This window comes from Palaemon carinicauda, chromosome 39 (assembly GCF_036898095.1).
Source record: "Palaemon carinicauda isolate YSFRI2023 chromosome 39, ASM3689809v2, whole genome shotgun sequence".
Taxonomy (NCBI): domain Eukaryota; kingdom Metazoa; phylum Arthropoda; class Malacostraca; order Decapoda; family Palaemonidae; genus Palaemon; species Palaemon carinicauda.
The window spans coordinates 35,524,545-35,552,367 of record NC_090763.1 but is presented as its reverse complement, the minus strand read 5'-3'; the positions used below and the strand labels follow the sequence as shown (position 1 = coordinate 35,552,367).

The 27,823-nt window shown below is 41.9% G+C and overlaps 1 protein-coding gene across 5 annotated transcripts in view; it reads left to right on the top strand.

Annotated features, from left to right (window-relative positions):
- The window catches only part of LOC137631122 (peroxisomal acyl-coenzyme A oxidase 3-like), an 84,582-nt gene extending 58,045 nt beyond the window's left edge, over window positions 1-26,537 (top strand). For all 5 annotated transcript variants that reach the window (XM_068362780.1, XM_068362775.1, XM_068362776.1 and 2 more), the window contains exons 8-12: window positions 20,729-20,889; window positions 22,966-23,088; window positions 23,542-23,662; window positions 25,714-25,944; window positions 26,283-26,537. In XM_068362780.1, the coding sequence (XP_068218881.1) occupies window positions 20,729-20,889; window positions 22,966-23,088; window positions 23,542-23,662; window positions 25,714-25,944; window positions 26,283-26,500 (854 nt within the window). In that variant the 3' untranslated portion in view covers window positions 26,501-26,537. The remainder of the gene's footprint in view (window positions 1-20,728; window positions 20,890-22,965; window positions 23,089-23,541; window positions 23,663-25,713; window positions 25,945-26,282) is intronic.
- Window positions 26,538-27,823: the final 1,286 nt, after the last annotated feature.

Sequence of the window (27,823 nt, the reverse complement as noted above, 5' to 3'; positions counted from 1 at the left end):
GTGGACGCTGAGGCTACCTTCTCCCGCACTCCAGCTGTGAGAGTCCCGCCACCCATGCGCAGTGTACCCTGCCAGCCGCATGTTGACGTTCAGCGACGCACGGAACCCTCCGTTGACGTTCGCGAGTTACAACAACAACCTAAGTTGTTTTGTTTTGACGCGGTGCGTCAACCTCCGCAACCCAGTGTGGTTACCACTACTCGCCCACAGCAGACTAGACAGTCACTAGTAGACGCTTTACGCCCCCGCGATGCTATGGTTGTTGCCAGCTCACAGACTGGCCAACAGTTCCATGACGTTGCGTCCAGTGCAGTCTCGCATGCACCCGTGCTGCCGGACTCAGCTGACCAGCCAATTCATACTCCTTTGCCGCTTCCTCCTCAGTATTCAGACGATGGACTCTCTGATGATGACGACGCTGCACACTTTGACGACCCGCATACGGACATCGACGAACCCAAGACCACGCCTCCCTCCTTGGACTTTAGGAAAGTTCTTGCACTGTTCAAGGAGATGTATCCCGATCAGTTTGTTTCTGCAGCCCCACGCTCTCCTCCATCTGAGTTCGCTTTAGGCACGCAGTCATCCGCGCCTGCCTTTACGAAGCTCGTCCTCGCCCGCTCGTCTAAGAGAGCTTTAAGAGTGTTGGGAGAATGGATGCAGTCCAAAAAGCACCTTGGGAAGACAGCATTCTTGTTTCCCCCTGCGAAACTCGCTTCCAGATCGAGCGTCTGGTATGCCACGGGAGAAGTTCTCGGCTTGGGAGTTCCTGCCTCTGCCCAGGGCGACTTCTCAAGTCTAGTAGACTCTCCCCGCAGGCTAGCCATGAGACGCTCCAAGATTTGTTGGACTCCTTCAGACTTAGACCATCTGATGAAAGGAGTGTTCAGAGCCTTCGAGGTTTTTAACTTTTTGGATTGGTGTTTGGGAGCGTTGAGCAGGAAGACCTCCCCTTCTGACAAGGAAACTTCCATGCTCATTATGTCCTGCATGGACAAGGCCATACGGGACGGTTCCAGTGAGCTTGCGGCTTCGTTCGTTTCCGGGGTCCTCAAGAAACGGGAGAACCTTTGCTCCTTCTTGTCAGCTGGAGTAACACAATGTCAGAGATCGGAACTTATGTTTGCTCCTCTCTCAAAGTGCCTTTTCCCAGAGGAGTTGATAAAGGAGATTGCTGCCTCCTTGATTCAAAAAGACACGCATGACCTGGTTGCGTCATCTGCCCGCAAAGCCACCCCTTTGCCTACCGTGTCTAGACCCAGGATGGACACTCCAGCGTCCAGATTTATTCCGCCCTTTCGTGGCAGAGCCTCCAGCAGAGGAGGTGCTCGTGCCGAAGGGAGACGTGGGATTAAGAAGAAAGGTACCAAGTCCTTTAAAGGCAGAGTCTGACTGCCACCTTCTTCAGACAGCAGTGGGAGCCAGACTCAAGAACTACTGGCAGTCCTGGGAGAACAGGGGCGCAGATGCACAATCTGTGAAGTTGCTCAGAGAAGGGTACAAGATCCCGTTTGTGCGCAAGCCCCCTCTAGCAACGTCTCCCATCGACCTCTCTCCCAGGTACAGAGAGGAGGACAAGAGACTAGCTTTGAAGCAAGAGGTGTCTCTCTTACTAGAAAAGGGAGCGGTAGTCAAAGTCCGGGACCATCAATCCCCGGGCTTCTACAACCGTCTCTTCTTAGTGGTAAAGAAGACAGGAGGGTGGAGACCGGTGCTAGACGTCAGTGCTCTGAATGTCTTTGTCACAAAGCAGACGTTCGCCATGGAGACGACAAAGTCTGTTCTAGCAGCGGTCAGGAAGGAAGACTGGATGGTCTCTTTAGACCTAAAGGACGCTTACTTTCACGTCCCCATCCACCCAGATTCCCAACCTTTTCTAAGGTTCGTTTACGGGAAGGTTGTCTACCAATTTCAAGCCCTGTGCTTTGGCCTAAGCACGGCGCCTCTTGTCTTTACGAAACTGATAAGGAATATTGCCAAATTCCTGCATTTAGCGGACATCAGAGCCTCCCTCTATTTGGACGACTGGCTTCTAAGAGCTTCTTCCAGTCGTCGCTGTCTGGAGAATCTAAAGTGGACTCTAGATCTGACCAAGGAATTGGGTCTCCTGGTCAATATGGAAAAGTCCCAACTGGTCCCATCCCAAACTATAGTGTACTTAGGGATGGAGATTCACAGTCAAGCTTTTCGGGCTTTTCCGTCGGCCCCCAGAACAAGTCAAGCCCAAGGATGCATCCAGAACATGCTAAAGAAGGACCGATGTTCAGTCAGACAGTGGATGAGTCTTATAGGGACGCTTTCATCCCTGGACCAGTTCATTGCGTTAGGGAGACTGCACCTCCGTCCCCTTCAATTTCACTTAGCTGTTCACTGGAGAAAGGACAAGACGCTAGAAGCGGTCTCGATCCCCATTTCCGAGAAGATGAAGTCATCACTGACTTGGTGGAAGGACAACATCTACCTCAGAGAGGGTCTGCCACTGGCTGTTCAGACCCCCAACCACGTTCTCTTCTCGGACGCATCGGACACGGGCTGGGGTGCGACATTAGACGGTCGGGAATGCTCGGGAACTTGGAACTCGAATCAAAGAACGTTACATATCAACTGCAAGGAGCTACTGGCAGTTCATCTGGCCTTGAAAAGCTTCAAGTCCCTCCTTCTAGGCAAGGTGGTGGAGGTGAACTCAGACAACACCACGGCCTTGGCGTACATCTCCAAGCTAGGAGGGACCCATTCTATGACGTTGTACGAGATCGCAAGGGACCTCCTCACCTGGTCAAGAGATCTAAACCTGTCTCTAGTAACGAGGTTCATTCAAGGCAACATGAATGTCATGGCGGACGGCCTCAGTCGGAAGGGTCAAATCATCCCAACAGAATGGACCCTACACAAGAATGTGTGCAAGAGACTATGGGCCACATGGGGCCAACCTACCATAGATCTCTTTGCAACCTCGATGACCAAGAGGCTCCCAATTTATTGCTCGCCAATCCCGGACCCAGCAGCAGTTCATATAGATGCTTTCCTACTGGATTGGTCCCATCTAGACCTTTATGCATTCCCCCCGTTCAAGATTGTCAACAAGGTACTGCAGAAGTTCGCCTCTCACGAAGGGACAAGGTTGATGTTAGTTGCTCCCCTCTGGCCCGCGAGAGAATGGTTCACCGAGGTACTTCAATGGCTGGTGGACGTTCCCAGAACTCTTCCTCTAAGAGTGGACCTTCTACGTCAGCCACACGTAAAGAAGGTACACCCAAGCCTCCACGCTCTTCGTCTGACTGCCTTCAGACTATCGAAAGACTCGAGAGCTAGAGGCTTTTCGAAGGAGGCAGCCAGGGCGATTGCTAGAGCAAGGAGGACATCCACTCTTAGAGTCTACCAGTCGAAGTGGGAAGTCTTCCGAAGCTGGTGCAAGTCGGTATCAGTATCCTCAACCAGTACCTCTGTAACCCAAATAGCTGACTTCCTATTATACCTGAGGAAGGAAAGATCTCTTTCAGCTCCCACGATCAAAGGTTACAGAAGCATGTTGGCAGCAGTCTTCCGTCACAGAGGCTTAGATCTTTCTAACAACAAAGATCTACAGGACCTCCTTAAGTCTTTTGAGACCTCGAAGGAGCGTCGTTTGGCCACACCAGGTTGGAATTTAGACGTGGTACTAAGATTCCTTATGTCAGAAAGGTTCGAGCCACTACAATCAGCCTCCTTTAAAGATCTCACTTTAAAGACTCTTTTCCTCGTCTGCTTAGCAACAGCTAAAAGAGTCAGTGAGATACACGCCTTCAGCAGGAACATCGGATTTTCATCTGAAACGGCTACATGTTCTTTACAGCTTGGTTTTCTAGCCAAAAACGAACTACCTTCTCGTCCTTGGCCGAAATCGTTCGATATTCCAAGCCTTTCTAATTTGGTTGGAAATGAACTAGAAAGAGCTCTTAAGTTCTATTTAAGACGAACTAAACCTTTACGAGGACAGTCAGAAGCTTTATGGTGTGCTATTAAGAAACCTTCTTTACCTATGTCAAAGAATGCAGTTTCCTATTATATCAGACTGTTGATACGAGAAGCTCATTCCCATCTGAATGAGGAAGACCATGCTTTGCTGAAGGTAAGGACACATGAAGTTAGAGCTGTCGCAACTTCAGTGGCCTTTAAACAAAATAGATCTCTGCAGAGTATAATGGACGCAACCTATTGGAGAAGCAAGTCAGTGTTCGCGTCTTTTTATCTTAAAGATGTCCAGTCTCTTTACGAGAACTGCTACACCCTGGGACCATTCGTAGCAGCGAGTGCAGTAGTGGGTGAGGGCTCAACCACTACATTCCCCTAATTCCATAACCTTTTTAATCTTTCTCTTGAAATGTTTTTTATTGTTTTTTGGGTTGTCCGGAAGGCTAAGAAGCCTTTCGCATCCTGGTTGATTTGGCGGGTGGTCAAATTCTTTTCTTGAGAAGCGCCTAGATTAGAGGTTTTGATGAGGTCCTTTAGTATGGGTTGCAACCCTTGATACTTCAGCTCCTAGGAGTCGCTCAGCATCCTAAGAGGATCGCGAGGCTCAGTAAGGAAGACGTACTTAAAAAGGCAGAGTAATTGTTCAAGTCGACTTCCTTACCAGGTACTTATTTATTTTATGTTTGTTATTTTGAATAACTGCTAAAATGAAATACAATATACTTAGCTCATAATAATGTAAACAAGTAATGCTGGTCTCTACCCACCCCCCTGGGTGTGAATCAGCTTATATAATCACCGGCTAAGTTTAATATTGAAAAATGTTATTTTTATTAATAAAATAAATTTTTGAATATACTTACCCGGTGATTATATATTAAAGGACCCTCCCTTCCTCCCCAATAGAGACCCAGTGGACCGAGGAGAAAATTGGTTCTTTGTTTACATGGAGTACTAAGTACCTGCTCGACAGATGGCGCTGTTGATGTACACCCCCTCCTGCATAGCGATCGCTGGCGTATTTTGAACGTAGAGTTTTTCTGTCGGGCAGCAGAGCTGCAGCTTATATAATCACCGGGTAAGTATATTCAAAAATTTATTTTATTTATAAAAATAACATTTTTCTTTAATTACTGTGGAAATAATACTCAGCTAAACTTTATGCTTCAATTTTAGTTTCAGTCATAGCTTTTGAACACATCTTTTTGTATGGTGCTAAAAAAAATTCATGTCATGTAATTGCTGGTTCTGTAAAGTTATAATAATTTTGTCTTATTTTAATTATGATAGATCAGTTTTCTGTGTAATGTTTTTCTTCTTTCATACCCTATATATAGTACTAATTTTTTTCTAGTTTGCTCCTACACATGCAAACTATCTTTCTTTTAATAGGGGAATGTCTTCAGTGCAAGCTGTAATGACCATTAAATCTTTAATGAGGTAGGTGCAGTAGTTAGTGAGAGATAGGTGGGGGGAGACACTTGCCTGCTCAATTGTATCACATCACTTTTGTTGCAAAGAGCATGGACGTACTCATTGCTACTTTTCCTGACTGTTGGATCTTTTCTTCGCTAATGTGTTTGTGAGCCCCTTTACTTAACAGCTGAAATGCTTTGATATTCAGCATGTGGTTTAATGAAATTTGTTCCTACAAGGATACAATCCTTCTGTCCTATGTGTATTTTGTGAAGGGCAGGACTTTATGCAGTTCCTGTCTTGAATGGCAAAACTTTACGCAATTTCCCTATCAAAGAGACTGTACTGCTTAAGAGATCGCAGTGCAGATCAGGTTGACAATGAACTTATCTCGGAATATTACTCGGTTCGCTTGGAATTTTCTTTCTTCAGGAAGTAATTTCCCTTTGCAGCCAAGGTGTTCCTTTTTTCCTTTGTGCCTGTTAAGGATCTTCGTCATCTGTTGAGCATACCTGACGTGCCCTCGAATGGGAACCTTATTGAGTTTCAGTGTTTTTTCTCTTTGTTGGGAACTTTCCTTGGGGAAGTTATTGACAAAGGGGCTGGTCACGTAGGAAGGACTTCAACTTAGTTCCTTTGAACTTTTGGGCAGAGAGTGACGTTTCTCTCTTACTTACTGATATTTTCTGGGTAGGTCAAGTGAACTTAAGTACAGAGTCCAGGGGAAGGTTGGGCATTGCGCTCGCCTTGCCTGGTTCTTGTCGTGACAAGGGAAGATGTTTCCTTTTTCCATACCATTAGCATGCTTCTCTGTTTGGGAACTCACTGCTGACAGGTACTTTCTAGGTCGATTAGCATTTATGAGCCTAGCGGTAGACGAATAAGGGTATCAGCCGTGCTCCTCCTTTAGCCTAGAGGTGTTCGAGATGGATACTAATTATTACTTCTCGATTCGCGTAGTTTTTTTTTTAATGATCGGTACCTTCTGGCTCGGTCAGTAGAAGGTAAGACCTGTGTGACACTTAGCTATCTGCACTTCCCTCAGGTGAATGGTCCTTTCTGAATCAGACACCAATTCTTTAGACAATTGAGGGTAAGGATACAGTCCTTCCCCTTTGGAGGGAGAGGTGTTCAATATAACTTGTCATATGGGTTCCAGGTTAGAGTTTCCCCAGGGGTTCAGTCACTGACGTTGGAGGTATCCAGTCCCTGTTGAGGAAGCCCATGGCTTCTCTGCGAGAATGTTTTTGTGGGCAGACCAGATTCATCTTTGAAGAAAACTGGCAAGGGGAAGAAATGTACTCACTCTTCCTCTTCCAGTTCTTTCTCCTCATTTTCATATAATTCTTCCAACGCTGCTTCTAAGAAAAAGAATAAGTCAAAGAAGTCTAAGAAAACCAATCGCAAAAAGTCTCATTAGGCTCTGAGTGATCTCTCTCATCTTCCGCAAGAGAGAGTTACAATGACTGTATATCTCAAAGACTTTTTAATCCATTTGCGTAGACTCCAATTGCTCGTCAATAGAGTGAATTAGTTTAAACTATTAGTGTTTTTATGATCTTGTCTAACTTGTTCTTGAATTCGTTTACCATGTTACTTTTCACTACATCTGCTGGAAGTCTGTTCCATGTACTGTATTTGCTATTTTGTATGTAAAGAAATTACCAAATTGATTGATTTGGATCTTTTCAATACCAGTTTCTGAGAGAGAAGGAGAGAGAGAGAGAATGCACTACAGAGAACCGACCTAATCAGGGATGGTAACTCTGTGCACAGTGTTGGTCTTGTATGGGATTGAGCGTACGCACTATCGGTTTGGATGAAATGTCCTCCATTTTTCTGGATGTTGGAGAAACACCTTGGTCTATCTTCTCAGAGATATTTTGTTATTATTAATAGTTAATCTTGTACACCCTAGTTTGAAAAGCAGGATGCTATAAACACAAGGGCTCCAACAAGGAAAAATAGCCCAGTAAGGAAAGGAAATAAATAAACTACAAGAGAAGTAATGAGGAGTTAAAATATGTTTTAAGAACAGTAACAACATTAAAACAGGTCTTTCATATAAACTGTAAAAACTTCAAAATAAACAAGAGGAAGAGAATTAAGATAGAAGATGGGTCATAGTGATGTTTTAGGAAGACATATTGCAAATAGCCAAGTGAGTCTCCCCCCTCCAGCTACGTCCCGCTAACTACCTTGCCTAACTTGTCGATCAATGGTTATTCCAGCTTATGCAGAAGACATATTCCTTTACAAAAGACTCGGATTTGTGTAGTTAGGAAATTTTAAATATTTAACTTAGCCGGTGAATATATAATAGCTGCAACTCTGTTGCTCGACAGACACATACATAAAAAACTCGCCAGCGATCGCTATACAGGTTGCGGGTGTGCCCACCAGCGCCAACTGTCGGCCAGATACCACTCTCGATGTAAACAAAACCTCAATTTCTTCTCTGTCGACGTGTCGACAAGACGTACTTTACTCGCTGTTGAACCTGGAGTTTTTCCCATCATATTTGGTGAAGTACTTTAATTTGGTTTGAGCTTTCGCAGTACAGGTGTTTTTCTTCAAATAAATCCTTGAACTCTTTTTTTGAATCGGATTGATTGTTGATGACTTAGATCGTTTTTTGGAATTTTCCCTTGACTAATTCAAAATGACTGACCCTTCTCAAGTTCCCAAGTTCAGAAAATGTAATGCTAGGGACTGTCATAGGCGTCTTCCAAAGGCTTCTCTCGACCCTCACACTGTTTGTTCCAATTGTCGGGGTAAAACCTGTCAATTGGAAGATCGGTGTGAGGAATGCGTGGGCCTTTCGGAATTCGATTTTATCGAATTTGATAAATACACACGCAGACTAGAGAGAGATAGGGTAAGGAGAAGTTCTTCTAGGTCGGTAGATTTTTCCTCTCCACATCCCTCTTAATGAGAGAATGCCTTGATGAAGTCATTAAGCTTCAGCACGGCATTTAATTCCCGTGCTGAAACTTGGTGACGGGCAAGAGGGCTCTCGAACTTGGGGAAATTGCTCCCCCAGTTCGAATCTAAATTTCTCTCTTTTACCTTTTTCTTTTTCTCAATACTACTTCAACCTTATCCTAATTTCACAAACTTTCTTTAGTCTTGCTTTCCAAACTCTATGAGAAAAATTTCCCTCATTATGTGTGTATATATTATGTACATATATATTTATTTATTTTTTTTTTTTCTTTTCTACTATGGCTTGGGTGTTTTCACATCCATTGTAGCCCCGGCGGGGATGTTCATACATCCTTTATTGCTGCCTGCTTTGATGAGTGGGAGGAGGTATCGCGGTTGGGAGGTGTTTGCATTCAAAGCTATATATGAGAGTATTGGATGATTTCAGCCATCCCGAAGATGGTTTGGACCTTTTTGGCGGAACTATTCTCAAGTGTTGGGTCTTCGGAATCCAGGGGGATCCAATGCTTGGGGTAGGACTCTCGGCTTTTGGCCGGAAGCCCGTCATTATAGATATGGGGAGGATGATTCCATAATTTCTTGGTCTCAGTCCTAACAGGCGGGTTCAGCTTACACCTGTGCCTCTATATCTGTTTTGATGCTATCCTTCGGGTAGGGTATGGAGTGGACCATCTGGGAAGTATACTCTCATTGTGCCGATAGTAGAGAGTGCAAATTTCCTTTCCGACGCGTGATGGCCTAACATTCTCGAGCAGGTACATCAAACTAACTCTTTTCCCTCTCTTTACTATTATGGATTCTTTAAGGAACGAACCCCCATCCCCTGGATACGCTGACTCTCCCCCGGCACTGTTGACGACCTCTGCTAATGTGATAAGGGATAGCTCTGTTGATGACCTCGGAACGGGAAAGGACCATTCTACTGATATTTCTAAATCGAGTAATTTGGGTAACACGAGGAAACTTCGAATCCTCCATGTTACACAAATTTCAATAGAAACAAATTATGATGATCTATGTAAAGCATTTGAGTGCTATGGATGCATAAAAGAAATAAGGATGAAACTTGAAGCTGAAACTTGGGATTCATGGATATCTTATAGTAGTTATGACGAAGCATTTAGTGCAATAAGTAATTTGAATAATATTAAAATTAATAACTTGAATGTCGCGGCTGCTCTCTGCGATAAGGTACCAAAAGATTTAGATGTGTACAGGCCTGCCGATTGGTTGGAAAAAGGCACAGATTTAGTCATGCCCTCCCAGAGAAATCCAAAACCACCGATGTGGCTTATAGCTGAATCAAAGGGGGTTACAGGGAATTATTTTAAAATATGCAAATTGATTCAGAAAAAAGTAGGAACTATTGCACCAGGCGATATATCTCGTTTCGGAAAAAATAGTTTCCTTATCCATGCCAAATCCAGTACACAGTCGGTAATATTGTCCAATATGAAAATAAATAATGATGACATTAAGTTAGATGTCAAACCCCACCTAAATTTTAGCTACGGAAGGGGCGTAGTTTTTAACAGAGACCTATATGATTTTACAGAGGAGGAGATACTGGCCATGTGTCCATTAAATGTTTGGAAAGTTCATAAAGTCCCAGGTACATCAATGATAATCCTTACGTTCCAGGATGCTGATGTACCTTTTCATATTATTATCGAGAACGAAAGGATTAAAGTAAGACCCTTCAAGCAGAAGCCATTGCAATGCTTTAATTGTTTTAAATTTGGGCACCCGTCCAAAGTTTGCAAAAATGAGAAGATGTGTGGTATTTGCTCCAAATCTTACCATGGAGAGTGTGCACTTGGAGCCAGGTGTTTAAATTGCAGCTCGAATCACAAATCCACAGACAAGATTTGCGAGCTATATAAGTTGGAGGAAGCTGCCCTCAACAAATCAAACTTAGAACACATAAGTGTGACCCATGCCAAAAGACTATTAAATAAATCAAATACATATGCTAAGGCATTAAAATCAAACCAACCTAGCACTGCCAATAGCTCAAAAAAAAGTATACTATCTGACAAAATGTCAAATAACGAGGTAACCTTATCACCTCCTGAGGCTTTACCACGGTGTATTAACACTAGGTCATTGCCCATTGCTGTACAGCCTTCAGCCGCCATTACAAAAAGTAATACAAACCTCTCTCAGGCCATGTCCTTGCCTGATCTGATGGAGGTTCCACTTAAGACTAGCTTACCTGATGCACCTGTTGTGGGAAAGGTGCAAAAACCTCGAATCCCACCATCTATTAATCGCAAAAGAGAGAGACCTCCATCTCTCTCTCCACCCTCCATTAGAAACGTTAAGGTTATGACATCAAATAAATTTGATGTTTTGTCTGTTGATGTTTCTAATGAACCAGAAGATGGACTGAATAAATCAGAAATTCAAGTTGAGGTCCACCATCCACCTCAACAAATAGATAAAAAGAATACAAAGAAAAACACCAACGTTAAACCCAACATAACAAGACCACCTCTGAAGAAACATACTGGTAATAATGTTACATTAAAAACTGCTAATGGGAAGACCTCATCCAAGATGTCTTCCAGAAATAATCCATAGTTTTCTCCTCCATTTTGCAATGGAACTGTCAGGGTTTGAGGGCGAAATATGAAGAACTTAAGCTCCTAATTCATGAGCATTCCCCCATAATTGTATGTCTACAGGAAAGTATGCTTGATTCTAACACTCCTAGTCCTCGAGAGTATGTTAGCTATAGAACACTTTATAATCAACAAGCAGGGAGCCATGGCGGAAGTCTCATGTACATTCGTCGAGATGTTCCCCAAATACCCATGTCTATACGTACAACCCTGCAGGCAGTTGTTGTACAAATTGATATAGGGAGAAAATATACAATATGCTCTCTGTACTTACCTCCAAATGATAATATTTTATATGATGATTTAGCAGAGGTCATTCAACAACTCCCTCAACCTTTTCTCTTACTGGGAGATATGAATGGTAGACATCCTTTATGGGGTGATGTTTTGGCCAACACAAGGGGCAATATTATCTCATCAATTGTGGAGAATGAGGATGTGGGGCTCCTTAATACAGGAGAGCCCACACACTTTCATGTTCAGACAGGTACTTTGTCATGCATTGACCTTTCAATTGCAAGCTCTAACTGCCTTCTTGATTTTGATTGGAGGACATTAGATGATTGGCATACTAGTGATCATGCACCAATCATTATAAACACCAACAAGGGTCCGCCTTTGCAAAGATCGCCACGTTGGAATCTAGACAAGGCAGACTGGGTTAAATTTTGTGAGCTAAGTGAAATCGAAGGGAGAGCAGAACAGTTTGAAAGTGTTGATGATGCCATAGACCTACTGAATGGAACTCTTCATACAGCAGGAGTCAATTCAATTCCCAAAACAACAGGGTTATTCAAACGACGACCAGTCCCGTGGTGGTCTTCAGAACTAACTGCACTCCACAGAGCCACAAGAAGATCTCTAACACGATTGCGTAGACGCAGAACTGATGAGAATTTAATAATGTACAAGAAATGTAGAGCACAGTTCCGTCGTGCCATGAAAGAAGCAAGGCGCCAGTCATGGATGTCTTTTGTTTCCTCTATTAACAGTAGAACACCACCATCTTCTGTGTGGAGGAAAGTAAAAAAGATAGCTGGCAAATTCACCCCCAACCCACCACCAGTGTTGAAGGTGAATGGCCAGTATGTAACTGAAGCAAATGAAGTTAGCAATGCCCTGGCTAATCATTTTTCAAATGTATCCGCAAGTGTGAAGGAGCCCCTGGTCACCAGTATAGGAGCACTGAAGAAAAGAAAATTTTAAATTTTGCAACAAGAAGGGAAGAGTCGTATAATTCTCCTTTCACTGAAAGAGAATTTGATTCCGCACTTGCTCATTGCAACGATATAGCCCCTGGACCCGATGGAATTCCATATGCAATGATTAAACATGTACATTTTAATACAAAGCTATTTATTTTAAGCATTATTAATAGAATATGGCATGATCATAGCTACCCAAGTGTTTGGGAACTAGCCATTATTTTAGCCTTTTTAAAACCCGGTAAAGACAAGTTTTTAGCAGTAAACTATCGTCCTATTGCATTGACATCTTGTTTATGTAAAATCATGGAGAAGATGGTCAATGCAAGGCTGATATGGTACCTTGAAAAGAAAGGTATTTTATCACCGATTCAATGTGGATTCCGAAAAATGCACTCAACGACTGATGTGTTGATACGACTTGAGTCATCTATTTGTGAAGCCTTTGCTTCCAAACAGCACCATGTTACAGTATTTTTTGACCTTGAAAAGGCATATGATACCACATGGAGATATGGTATTCTTAAAACCATTCATGAATTGGGATTGAGAGGAGAGCTGCCACTATTTATTCAGGCATTTCTTTCACGTAGAGTTTTTCAAGTGAGAGTGGGGGAAACTCTATCAGAGAGTAAGTGCCAGGAAGAAGGAGTTCCTCAGGGTAGTGTGCTGAGTGTAACCCTTTTTGCACTAGCAATTAATGGGATATCCTCAGCCATTCCCCAGGATGTTCTCTCAACACTATTTGTGGATGATCTCTCAATATCATTTGCTGGCACTAGAATGGCAATGGTTGAGAGAAAAATCCAACTCTCTATTGATAAAATTATCCAGTGGGCTGACATGAATGGATTTAAGTTCTCGACAAGTAAAACTACCATTGTCCATTTTTGTCGTATCCGGGGAGTACATCCAGACCCGGATATATACATAAAAGGTCAACGGATACCATGTGTATCGGAAACCAAATTTTTAGGTTTGATATTTGACTGTAGACTTACATGGGTTTCTCACCTAAAAGCGCTAAAAGCTAAATGTGTTGAAGCTCTGAATATCTTAAAAGTATTGTCCCATACATCATGGGGGGCAGACCGCAATACTATTTTAAAATTATACAAGGCCTTGATTTTTTCCAAAATTAGTTATGGTTGTGAGGTATATTCTTCAGCCACCCCAAGCCGGTTAAAAATATTAGACTCGATACATCATGCAGGTATTAGATTATCTACTGGAGCTTTTAAAACCTCGCCTATCCCAAGTCTCCTTGTTGATGCTGGAGAGTTACCTCTAGACCTTTACCGAATGTCTTCCATTCTTCGGTATTGGTTTAGATTGCAAAGACTCCCTAGCTCTCTAGCCTTTCAGACTGCAAGCCTTGTAAGACACGCATCATACTTTGAGTTGCACCCAAAATCTCCTCAACCTTATGGCTTTCGGGTGAAACGATTTTTAAATAGTCTGGATATAATTAGAAATAAGGTACTTCCATTCAAGGTATCATCAACGCCTCCATGGAAATTACCTGACATATCTTTTTGTAAATACTTTATTGGAGTTAAGAAGAATATGACTGACTTAGAATCCAGGTCTCATTTTATGGAACATGTCGAAGAACATAGGGGATCGACTTTTATATATACTGATGGCTCCAAATCTGATGCTGGCGTTGGATTTGGAGTACATAGTAATGATTTTAATTGTAGAGGTGCACTTCCTCTAACAGCTTCCATATTTACTGCCGAACTGTATGGCATATTAAACGCTATTGAGAAAATAGCTTTGGAAAAGGAGGGTAATTTTACAATTTTTAGTGATGCAAGGAGTGTTCTTCAAGCTTTAGAAGTTTTTAATTCTAGTAACCCTCTAGTTTTAAAGATTTTAGAATGGCTTTTTATTATTGGACGGAAAGGTATAACTGTTCGATTTTGTTGGGTTCCAGCACATGTAGGTGTGTCTGGGAATGAGAAGGCAGATTTACTGGCGAAGAATGCGGCATCCGAGTTGCTACCAAGGAGGTATCCCATTCCATGTAACGATCTCCTACCTTACATCAAGAAATTGGTTTGTGATAAATGGCAACAGCACTGGGACAGTCAAGACGGCAATAAAATGAGGGAAGTAACAAATATCATATCACCTTGGAGGTATAACATGATTCCCCGAAAATGGGAGACGACTCTTTGTCGTCTCCGTATTGGTCACACACGGTTGACACACGAGTTTCTGCTGAAGGGCCAACACCAACCGTATTGCGAGGACTGCTTAGTACCTTTAACAGTGAGGCATTTGTTGACCGAATGCCCTAATTTTACTAACTTAAGAAATAGATATCTGTTTGAGGCTCGAGGTGAGGATGGCAGGTTTATCCTTGCCAAGATTCTTGGACATGATGTGTCTTACTATGCGAGCGGAATTTTTAGATTTATTTCAGAAGCAGGTCTTCTGAAAACTATTTAACTATTTTAATGACTTCTTAATTTTTATGGTTTTAATCGAATTCTCTTTTAATTTTCATATACAGTAAATGGTATCGGCGTCAATGACCTTAGATGTCAGGATGCCAGAAAACTTTCAATCAATCAATCAATCAATCCTCTCCACATGCCCCTGAACCTAATCCTTCCCCTGTAGTGGTTGTTCCTAACCCCCCTCCTAGCACTCAGGAACCGTCGATGCAAGACATGATGCGTGCTATTCATGCCTTGGGGGAGAGAGTTGAGGCCTTAGCAAGTGACCGGAATCAACTCATGGCGGACGTAAAGGAACTAAAGTGCCAAAGTGCCACGGCGGAAAGTGTTAAAGTGCCTAGTGTTTCTCAAAGTGTTGCGCTCGAGGGTTCGTCTGTTCGTGCCTGTCGTCCACCTAGTCCGGGACCTCTTGCAAGCTCCCAAGCCCAGGGGAGAAGCAATGTCGTACGACTCATGGGTTCGAGAGGCCTTGATCAGCGAACAGACGTTCCCTCTATGGTATCAGGCGTATCTCTCCAAGATCGCCCCTACCAACGTAAGACGAGAGAGCCCATTTTTACCTCGTCGTCCGAAGGTGTTTCTCGTAAGAAACCTTGGACCAAGGTCTCCAGACCTTTAAAGCGTAAGTCGGTCCCTTCAGGACAAGTCCAACGTCCCGGTTGTAGCCACTGGGACAGTTCGGACCCATTGCCGTCATCTGATGACTGCTCGCCGCCTAAGAGAGGCAAAGTGGTGCCGTCTCATTCGCTCACCCCGTCTGTTACCGCACCTGCTTCCGTAGACCCTAAATGGGTGTTACTGCAAGACATGCAGTCCAAGCTTGCGTCCTTGATGGAGGACTACAATGCGGAGAAGGTTTCCGTTGAACCTACTGGCCATCAGCCATCCAAGCGGTCTGTTGTGCGTCCTGTTGACGTTGAGGTAGCTTTCTCGCGTCAACCAGTTGGGGTAGTACCCCCACCGATGCGACCCAGTGTGGATTTCCAGCCGCACGTTGACGTTAGGCAACGCACTGATGTGATTGGTGACGTTCAGGACGTTCATCAACCATCAGAGTTGACTTGTTTTGACGCGGTGCGTCAACCTCCGCAACCCGGTATGGTGTTGACTGCACAACCCAGACGGTCTAAACAGTCTCGGGTGGACGCTGTGCGTCCTCGCGCACCTGTTGTTGTTGACAGTTCCCAGACTGTTCAGCAGTTCCAGGACGCTGCGTCCGGCTCCGTCACGTATGCACCAGTGCGACCGGACTCTGCGAGTCAAACGTTGCCTACACCTTTGCCGTTTTCTCATCAGTTATCGGATGAGGTACTGTCAGATGAGGACGTTGCTGAACCACATCCTGAGGATCAACCTTCAGAACTTGATGAGCCTAAAGCAGTTCAACCATCCTTGGACTTTAGAAAAGTCATGGCTGTTTTTAAAGAGTTGTTCCCTGATCACTTTATTTCTGTGGCTCCTCGTTCGCCGCCGTCAGAGTTTGTCTTAGGCGTTCCTACTACCATGCCTGCCTTTACTAAACTCGTTCTCTCTCGCTCATCCAAGAGAGCTTTACGGCTGTTAGGCGATTGGTTAGAGACCAAGAGGAGTTTAGGGAAGACAGCATTTGCCTTCCCCCCATCTAAACTCTCGTCTAGATCGAGCGTCTGGTATGCCACGGGAGAAGTTCTCGGCTTGGGAGTTCCTGCCTCTGCCCAGGGCGACTTCTCAAGTCTTGTAGACTCTCCCCGCCGCCTTGCCATGAGACGCTCGAAGATTTGTTGGTCACCCTCGGACCTGGACCACCTTCTTAAAGGCATATTTAGGGCGTTCGAAGTCTTTAACTTCCTGGACTGGTGTTTAGGAGCCCTGAGTAGGAAAATCTCTTCTGCCGATAAGGATGTTTCCTTACTCATGTCCTGCATGGACAAGGCCGTCCGTGATGGGTCCAACGAACCTGCCGCTTCATTCACGTCCGGAGTCCTGAAGAAACGAGAATCTCTATGCTCTTTCCTGTCTGCTGGAGTGACGCCATGCCAAAGATCTGAGCTACTCTTTGCGCCCTTGTCTAAGTGCCTGTTTCCTGAAGTCTTGGTTAAGGAAATTGCCTTATCTTTAGTGCAGAAGGACACCCACGATCTAGTTGCGTCCTCGGCTCGCAAAGCTCCCCCTTTGCCTGCATTGTCTGCTAGACCTAGGATAGACACTCCAGCGTCTCGGTTTATCCCGCCCTTTCGTGGCAGAGCCTCCAGCAGGGGAGGTGCTCGTGCCGAAGGGAAGAGAGGGAAGAGAAAAGGATCCAAGTCCTCTAAGGGCAGAGTCTGACTGCCCGCAACTTCAGACAGCAGTAGGTGCCAGACTCAAGAACTTCTGGCAAGCCTGGGAGAAGAGAGGCACAGATCAACAATCTGTGAGGTTGCTCAGAGAGGGGTACAAAATCCCTTTTGTACGCAAACCCCCTCTAGCGACGTCCCCCATCGATCTCTCTCCCAGGTACCGAGAGGAAGAAAAGAGACAAGCCCTGAAACTGGAAGTGTCTCTTTTGCTAGAGAAGGGAGCGGTGGTCAAAGTCTCGGACCTTCAATCACCGGGGTTTTACAACCGTCTCTTCCTAGTATCAAAGAAGACAGGAGGTTGGAGACCGGTGCTAGACGTCAGTGCTCTGAATGTCTTTGTCACAAAGACGAAGTTTACCATGGAGACCACAAAGTCAGTCCTAGCAGCGGTCAGAAAGGAAGACTGGATGGTCTCTCTAGACCTAAGGGACGCCTACTTCCACATCCCCATTCACTCAGACTCCCAACCTTTTCTGAGATTCGTCTTCGACGATGTGGTGTACCAGTTTCGGGCCCTGTGCTTTGGCCTAAGCACAGCTCCTCTCGTGTTTACGAGGCTTATGAGGAATGTGGCAAAATTCCTCCACTTATCGGACATCCGAGCCTCCCTTTATTTGGACGACTGGCTTCTCAGAGCCTCTTCCAGTCATCGCTGTCTGAAGGATCTCAATTGGACTCTAGATCTGACCAAGGAATTGGGACTCCTTGTCAACTTGGAAAAGTCACAGCTGGTCCCATCCCAAACTATTCTGTATTTAGGGATGGAGATTCACAGTCAAGTTTTTCGGGCTTTTCCGTCGGCCCCCAGAATAGATCAAGCCCTGCTCTCCATCCAGAAGATGCTGAAGAAAGAACGCTGCTCAGTCAGACTGTGGATGAGTCTGGTAGGAACGCTGTCATCCCTGGAGCAATTTGTCTCACTAGGAAGGCTACACCTCCGTCCTCTTCAATTCCATCTGGCTTTTCACTGGAAAAAGGACAAGACGCTAGAGGCGGTCTCGATCCCGATTTCCGAAAAGATAAAGTCTTGTCTGACTTGGTGGAAGGACAATATCAGCCTACGAGAGGGTCTTCCCCTGGCAGTTCAGATACCCAACCACGTTCTCTTCTCGGACGCATCGGACTTGGGCTAGGGCGCGACGCTGGACGGTCGGGAATGCTCAGGTCTGTGGAACTCGAGTCAGAGGAGCATGCATATCAACAGCAAGGAGCTTTTGGCGGTTCATCTGGCCTTGATAAGCTTCGAGAATCTCCTTCGAGGCAAGGTGGTGGAGGTCAACTCGGACAACACCACGGCCTTGGCGTACATTTCCAAACAGGGAGGTACCCACTCACTGACTTTGTACGAGATCGCAAGGGACCTGCTCATCTGGTCAAAAGATCGAGGCATCTCCCTAGTAACGAGGTTCATCCAGGGCGACTTGAACGTCCTAGCAGATTGTCTCAGTCGGAAAGGTCAAGTAATTCCAACCGAATGGACCCTCCACAAGGATGTGTGCAAGAGACTTTGGGCGACTTGGGGTCAACCCACCATAGATCTCTTTGCAACCTCGCTGACCAAGAGGCTTCCAATCTATTGCTCTCCAGTCCCGGACCCAGCAGCAATACATATAGATGCCTTCCTCCTAGATTGGTCACATCTAGACCTTTACGCATTCCCACCATTCAAGATTGTCAACAAGGTACTGCAGAAATTCGCCTCTCACGAAGGGACAAGGTTGACGTTAGTTGCTCCCCTCTGGCCCGCGAGAGAATGGTTCACCGAGGTACTTCGATGGCTAGTAGACGTTCCCAGAAGTCTTCCTCTAAGAGTAGACCTTCTACGTCAGCCACACGTAAAGAAGGTACACCAAAGCCTCCACGCTCTTCGTCTGACTGCCTTCAGACTATCGAAAGACTCGAGAGCTAGAGGCTTTTCGAAGGAGGCAGCCAGTGCGATTGCTAGAGCAAGGAGAGCGTCTACCATTAGAGTCTACCAATCGAAGTGGGAAGTCTTCCGAGACTGGTGCAAGTCAGTTTCCGTATCTTCGACCAGTACCTCTGTAGCCCAAATAGCTGATTTTCTCTTATACCTGAGAAAAGTACGATCCCTTTCAGCTCCCACTATCAAGGGCTACAGAAGCATGTTGGCCTCGGTCTTCCGGCATAGAGGCTTAGATCTTTCCAACAATAAAGATCTGCAAGACCTCCTTAAGTCTTTTGAGACCTCTAAGGAGCGTCGTTTAGCTACACCTGGGTGGAATTTAGACGTGGTCCTAAGATTCCTCATGTCAGACAGGTTTGAGCCTTTACAGTCAGCCTCCCTGAAAGATCTCACTCTTAAGACTCTTTTCCTGGTATGCTTAGCCTCGGCTAAAAGAGTCAGTGAGCTTCATGCCTTCAACAAGAACATCGGGTTTTCATCAGAAAAAGCTACTTGTTCTCTGCAGCTTGGTTTCCTAGCCAAAAATGAGCTACCTTCTCGTCCTTGGCCTAAATCTTTCGATATTCCTAGCTTATCGGAGATCGTAGGCAATGAACTAGAAAGAGTCTTATGCCCTGTTAGAGCTCTTAAGTTCTACTTAGCTCGTACTAAACCTTTACGAGGCCAATCTGAAGTGTTATGGTGTTCGGTTAAGAAACCATCCTTGCCTATGTCAAAGAATGCTTTGTCATATTTTATCAGATTGTTAATACGAGAAGCTCATTCACACTTGAGTGAGGAAGACCGATCTTTGCTTAAGGTTAAGACGCACGAGGTTAGAGCTGTAGCAACTTCCGTGGCCTTTAAGCAAAATAGATCTCTGCAAAGTATCATGGACGCAACCTATTGGAGAAGCAAGTCAGTGTTCGCGTCATTTTACTTGAAAGATGTCCAGTCTCTTTACGAGAACTGCTACACACTGGGACCATTCGTAGCAGCGAGTGCAGTAGTGGGTGAGGGCTCAACCACTACAATTCCCTAATTCCATATCCTTTTAATCTGTCTCTTGAAATGTTTTAGTGTTGTTTTTATGGGTTGTCCGGAAGGCTAAGAAGCCTTTCGCATCCTGGTTGATTTTGGCGGGTGGTCAAAGTCATTTCTTGAGAGCGCCCAGATTAGGGGTTTGATGAGGTCCTGTTGTATGGGTTGCAGCCCTTGATACTTCAGCTCCTGGGGGTCTGTCAGCATCCTAAGAGGATCGCTGGGCTCCGTAAGGAAGACGTACTTACAAGGCAGAGTAATCGTCTAAGTCGACTTCCTTACCAGGTACCTATTTATTTTTGTTTTGTTATCTTGATAACTGTCAAAATGAAATAAAAAACTCTTAGCTTATACGATGTAAACATAATTAACTCTGGTCTCTACCCACCTCCTTGGGTGTGAATCAGCTATTATATATTCACCGGCTAAGTTAAATATTTAAAAATGATATTTTAATTATAAAATAAATTTTTGAATATACTTACCCGGTGAATATATAAATTAAACGACCCTCCCTTCCTCCCCAATAGAGACGCAGTGGGATGAGAAGAAATTGAGGTTTTGTTTACATCGAGAGTGGTATCTGGCCGACAGTTGGCGCTGGTGGGCACACCCGCAACCTGTATAGCGATCGCTGGCGAGTTTTTTATGTATGTGTCTGTCGAGCAACAGAGTTGCAGCTATTATATATTCACCGGGTAAGTATATTCAAAAATTTATTTTATAATTAAAATATCATTATTCAAATTAATATAAGAAAATTTACTTAAAACTAGAGTTCAAAGTGAATTGAATGTGAATATAAAGAGCAATTTTGTTCCACTATAAAATGGATAATGTAGCACTTTCTGTTTTACAGGTGCATCGTTGGGCAATTTGTCAACTGGGAGAGTTGGTATAATTGGTTTTGGGGCTATAAATATCAAGAAGGCTCTTGTAATTGCTGTCCGGTATTCAGCTGTTCGTAAACAGTTTGGACCAGAAAATGATGAATTTCCCGTAATTGAATATCAAATGCAGGTACTGTATAGAGCTGCAAGGTTCTTTTTTGTGACATAATTTGTAGCCCTTATAAGTTCCGCTTTTGTTCATCACAACTTGTTTGACATATAATGTACAGCATTCGTGTATTATTTTTTTTTAGCTATATCTGTAATATGGCTCTCTATAACATAAAAATTATTGAGGGAATTTTTCATGATAAATTTGGAGGAATCATAAGTTGATTAAGTAGTGAAGGATTATACAACATTATATCTTTTGTTTAGTGGGAACCATTCCAAACAACTATATAAAGAAATGAAAATGCTTTCTTGTTCCTAAGCAGACTTCATGTTATGGATTTTCTTGTTCTTTGATATCCTTTTTGGGCATTCATAGTTTTATACTTTATGCTACTCATTCTTGAGATTTAGGTTTGTGTATAACAAGACCCTTTACAGTAATATACTCTATTTATCCATAGACATTATTTCAGCAAATAGTTATGACCCTCAGTATTTACATGAAGTGAAATAATGATTTTCTGATCATGATTCTTGGTAAACCCCATATGTTCATAAATCCTGTTATGTGTATGAACATGTTGATAGGTAAGAAATGATAAAAATAAATAATAAACTTAGATTAATGAATAGGGAAAAGGGCATTAATTTTCACTCTCAACCCATTCTAATATGTAAAGAACTTTCCTTTGTCCAGGCAGAATAATTTGCTAGTATTTTTTTTAGGTCAAAGATCTATAAAGGATTACTTTGAGACCTTCCATGCCCAAGGAAGTATCAAGAAGCAATTTATCAGAAGTACTTTACCACTCTGATAGAGGCAGTAACTTTTGAGGACTTGTAGTAATTTGTGGAACTGTCTTTTTGCGTCAGAAGATTTCAGATGTTGAAAGAATACAGTGTTGGATGATCCCTGGGCTGGTATTGCTGGAAAGGAACAGGTGACAGGTATTTTAGTTCCCGGGTGAATTGAAAGTAATAATCACCCAATAAACTAGCGTAAGTTCTAATCACATGGTTACCGATTGCTGTTACCTATCGCTTGGTTCCCAATCGTTGATTCTCCATTACCAAAGTAATTCGTAGACATGGGACCTTGAATATTATCTTTGATTTATGGATAAAAACGTGGTGAAATATGTTTCCAATAGTAATTCTAGAAGGAATAGGAAAATATTAGATTAGGAAAGTGCACTCATTTCCTGGGTATATTTTAGGCTTGATTGCATTGCTTATTTCCTTACTACAAGCTAACGGATCTGGCACAGGTGAACAAAAAACTTCTTTTTATGATAGATGACAAAGCAGCATAATTTACAGTGCTTTTCCACAAGATCAGAGATCTTTTGCATACCTTACTATTAAAATTTCTTAATGTTGACACAGCTTTTATAACAACAAATTTATGAGCTTTTATCGCTAGTGATTAGACTTGTGCTTTTGTGTTGTGTTATAGCAGTGCAGCAGAGTTTCTTTCATTAGAGGTTTCTAACGGTTTTTTTCTATTATGTTATCATGGTCATCCTTCCCTATCAATAATGGCATTCTCTACGATGTAGACTATACAGAATTATCTTCCTATACGGCTCACTTTTTACGGATATGTTTTGTTCTCTTTTTAGCAAGAGAACACAGGCTCAAGGTGAAGGCAAACATATTAACTTACAGTATATACTGTATCTTAAGAACCTCTGAAGAGTTACTTTGCATACAAGGATATCTGTCTCAGAAGACAACCTGTTATTTTTTTGAATGTTGAAAGCCGACCCTAAGGAGTTTTTTAGAGATTCAACCAATTTTTTTTTCTGAAATAATGGCCAAGATGATTGCTGGACTGAGCAAGCTGAGAATATTTCAGCATGTCTTCTTTCAATTATTGGAATCTTCAACAGGCATTGTACATATTTGCATGAAACCCGCTCCTTGGTAATAAATATTTTATGATAAAATAATTACAAATATTTTATATATTTTCACTATATGATTATCTATACCAAATAGTGAGATTAGAGAGTTTAATTTCTTTTAAAAATGTAGAAAACTTCTTCGAAAATTTTATATTCATTTAACAATTCTCTTCCGTTTCTTTTAGCAATGGAGATTGTTTCCTTACCTGGCTGCTGCTTATGCATTGGACAACTTTACAAAGACCTTCAATAAATTGTTCATGAATTTTCGAATTGAGATGCTTGATGCATCTGACAAAGATAGACTGGTAAGTTCATATATAAAAGTTTCAAATAAGTGTACTTTCTTGTAGACAGTCTTAAAACTTTACTTTGTACTTTAAATCTTTTTCTGCTGCCTATCTTCCATCTCATTTTCTGGTCTCTCTTAATTTGCAATGAGATATAATAAAATTTAGGTAATTTCTAAAGGTAAACTTGCAGGAAAATAGGAATACTACTGAAACTATGGCAACTAAAGCAATGGGACGTAAAATTCCCTAAGGTATCGATGTACAGTACCAGTAGAGTTTTACTTTACTATGTATTGAAAAAGATTTCAATATATAGTTCAATGAAATAGTACAAACTAGGGTTGTAATTTTTAAGCATATTATAAAAGTGTAAAACAATCTTTTTTCAATCATTGCTCCTACTGTTTATTGTTTCCTTTGCATCTTTTGAGATTGTAATATGCTTTTTTTTTTTATATATATCTAAAGGCACTCTATGGGCAAGAAGTGCATGGCTTATCATCAGCGGGTAAGCCATTATCTGGATGGCTTGCCAGGGACTGCATACAAGAGTGCAGGGAGGCTTGTGGTGGTCACGGATACTTGAAATGTGAGTTAAATAACTTTCTGTCAAATGTCTCAGTTTGTCACCTAGATAATGAAACTATATGTTTAAGACAGACGTATAAATAAGATTTATTGTTGCAACCCCCATTTATCATTTATTGCCTTTATGCTTTACTGATTTCCATCACAAATATCATAGCATCAGCTATGTTGCTCTTCTTAGAATTACTTTTTATCATGTTTTTTGGCATTATTCTGTGATTATTTTAATTCTAATTAAATCATTGTTAATGTTATGTGCATTTCTTCATAAGTTTGCTTATCTTCTAGCTCTGTCCCTTTTATTGGATGTCAGTGAACTCCATGCCTTTTCTGGGAATGCGACTCATTCAAAAAACTGATCATCCATTAGGCTTTTTTATTTTTTTCAAAATACAATCTTCCTATGCTCTAGTCTACGGTTAATACTCTTTTTCAAGTCCAACATTACCAATGACTTCTCATGTCTAGGATCTGTTCTTCAATGTGAAGGTTATATGACTTCATCCATTTGCAGGCAGCCTAGGCATTCGATTCTCCTTCGGTACTTTTTTTTTTTTTTTTGCACAAGTTGCAGGGATATAAATTCCTAAGAATAGTCATCCCCTGACTTTGTCGAGTAATTAAAAGGGCCTATTCCAATGTGTTAAGTGTTGTGTCATAGCTAAAGGTGAAACTCTACTAGGGAGTCCTCGTTCCTCATCTTAGGTCATTAAGCATTATTTGGGGCTTGGCACCACTCTTCAAATTCTGTCTGAGAGATGAAACTCATGAACATTTGGATGTCTTCTGACTGGGAACAACTGAGGAAGAAAATGAAAATATATTTTCTTATAATAATTGTATTGGCTATGATCTTTATTTGTTCCTACATAAGTACAATCCCTCGTTCTTTAATAGGATTATGCTTTCAGTGCAATGGAATTGTGAAGATTTATAATGAGGTGTCGATGATTGCAGCACACTGAGAAGCCACCTTGTTTCTGGCCGCTGGAAAAACAGACGTACTCCCGGTGTCTTCAACTGGCTGTTTTGATGTTTTGTTTTTTCTTATAGATAGTTGTTTAAAGTTCATTATGTGCGAGGGAGATTAACGGTAAAGAAGGTTTCCCCATTAATTGTAGCTGATTTTCAGTTGTCTGCAACCTGCTGATATGCTCTTTCTTGTTCCTATTTAACAGCATTCTTGCTGCTGTTTATTCCCTCATAAGTGGGAAGGAGTGTCTACTTCCAGCAAGTTGAAGAGAAGCAGCGCCGCCCTTCTTTCTATCAGGAACATTTTCCTGTGTTCCTTAGGTGCCAGAGACATATCCCTTGGTGTTATTGTCTTCATAATTCCTAGGATATTTTTTTCAAGTATCGTCACCAATGGCAGGAAGCCACACAATCTCGTCTCTTCACTCACTGTCATTTGGGATGTAAGGGCTCCACCCTTCTTTTCCCCTTTATGGACAAAATCTTAGGTCGATCAATATGAGTTGCATACAAGTGACTCGTACCATTTCTCTCCCTGTGGGGGAGAGTGTTACCTGTATGTGGAGCACACGCATTCCTACTAAATGCGCGTGCCAACTTGCATGATACTATACACACACTCTAGTTTAATGCTGTTGTCAATCTAAATGCGACACAGAGACTGGAAAGACAGATTCTGTGGGATGCCCAAGCCATTTTTTTCTTACCATTAACTGCTAATTTGACCCAGTACTTTACTAGAGGAATAAATCTATTGAAAAGAAAGAAAATTATAATTTTTTTTTAGTTTTGGTGGTAAAGGTAAAAAAAAAAATCAAACACTTCCAGCAAGAAGCAATATGAAAATCAGGTGAGCATAGAAGTGAGGCATGTTTGTGTATGAATAAAACACATTTTGTATTTTTTTGTGCACAAAACTAATTAGTTTAATTATTGAATTGCTTACATTTGTAATAACTTTTTAAAAGATATTGTACCAGGAACAGGTATTTTTATTATTATTTAAATACATACAAGTGACCTTAGAATCATTTTGTGAAGGTGAGTAGCTTTGTCTTGAGTTTATTTTGTATACAACAGGTGCTGGCTTTGGTGACCTACGTAATGATAATGATGCCAATTGCACCTACGAAGGGGACAATAATGTCCTTCTCCAGCAGACTAGCAATTGGTTGGTTTCTGTTTGGGGTAGGCGGTCAAACATGTCTTCTGTACATCCTATGGGTACCACTGATTACTTGGATCATGCTGATCAACTTCTGCAGATGACTTGGAATGCATCACCTCTTAGTAAATCCTCAACAGATCAAGGTATTCATCCTTTAACTTATGAATAAGGAATTTTTACATCATCATACACTGGAGTTCATTCTGCTTTAAAGTATACATGGAAAAGATGACATCATAGAAATGTTTATTGACAATTCTTTGCATTTATGATATTAAGCAACTTGAAAAGTTCTAATGATATATGACCAACTTTCAAATATGTGTCTTTGGAAACTGTATTTCTAACAAAATGATTCAGTTCATTGAAATTAATTTATACTGTTATGATCCAAAATATTCAGGTTTATTTTTTCAACTATTTAGACAAATGTACAGTACTGTAGTGTGTAATGAATTCTAAATATACTGGTTTGCTGCAGAAATTGTTGATGTATGTAAGGATGCCTTGAAGTGGCTTGTATGCTGGCTGTGTGAAAGAACTACACGTGAACTCAAGACACAAATTGATGCTGGATTTGATTCTTTTATGGCCAAGAACAACTCTCAGGTTTATATTGCACGAACACTCTCATTAGCATATGTCATTGTAAGTATTCATACCCCAAACTATTTTATATTGAATAAATTTACTTCTTAAACTCCTTCACTACTGTATTTAAAATGTTAATGTGCAAGGTAATAATTCACATAGGAGTTTAATGTTAGATGTCCAAGGTAATAATTCACATAGGAGTTTAATGTCAATATACAATGTATTATTTCACATAGTTTAGATCAAGGTTGAGATTGCTTTACTGGAAAGGTTATTTTCAGATAATTAATATTTAATTTTATGTGCCTACATATTGAAACCCTTAATTTTCAATATTTAACTTAGCCGGTGATTATATAAGCTGCAACTCTGTTGCTCGACAGAAAACTCTACGTTAAAAATCCGCCAGCGATCGCTATGCAGGTAGGGGGTGTACTTCAACAGCGCCATCTGTCGTGCAGGTACTCAGTACTCAATGTAAACAAAGAACTCAATTTTCTCTCTGTCGGGCTACCGGCAAGACCTACTAATTCGCTGTGCTAACTGGATTTGTTTTCACAACTATTGGTGAAGTACACTATTCTAGTTTTGAGCTTTCGCTATGCAGGTGTTTTATCTTCATCTCAAAACTTGAACTCGTTTTGGATAGATTTAATTATGGTGACAAAGAGAGTATGGACTTTCTTTCACTTTTAAATGGCCGACCCTTCCCTTAGACGGAAGTGTGTTTAGGCTTTTAGTAATTATCTTATCACGTTATAGATTTTCCTCTATATATTTTATATCTCTCCGCCTTTATTAGGCTTCTTCGATTAACTTTCCATTTTTTATAAACATATAAAATAAATTTTAATGCTTTGTTTATATAGACCTTTCCTGAGAGTAGGCGGTCCTAACTTGGAAACCGAAGTTAATCAACATTGAGCCCTTTATATCGTCTTTAGCTTTTAAAGGATTTAAAACTTTTTAAATGTTATATTTTATGAAAGAATTTCTTTGATAGTCTTCGTACTGTTTTCAAAGATGAACTAACGTTTAGTTTTCAATATTAATCTTACCCGATAATCATGTAGCTGTCAACTCCGTTGCCCGACAGAATTCTACGGAAGGGATACGCCAGCGATCACTATACTAGAAGGGGGTGTACTCACCAGCGCCACCTGTGGCCAGGTACTGCAGTACTTCTTGTTGACACCACCTCAATTTTTCCTCTGTCGTGCTTCCGGCAAGACCTACATGGATACGCTTATAATTTTGGAGTCTTGTTCACGGTTTTTGGTGAAGTATTGCTCTAAGATTTCAGCTTTCGCTATACTGGAAACTTGTCTATTAGCTTAGATAGCTTTTATATTGATTTGATTAATGGCTAACGATCTTTTGCTTTAATTGGAATCCCCCTTGACTGTTATTTGATTCAAGATGTCCGAC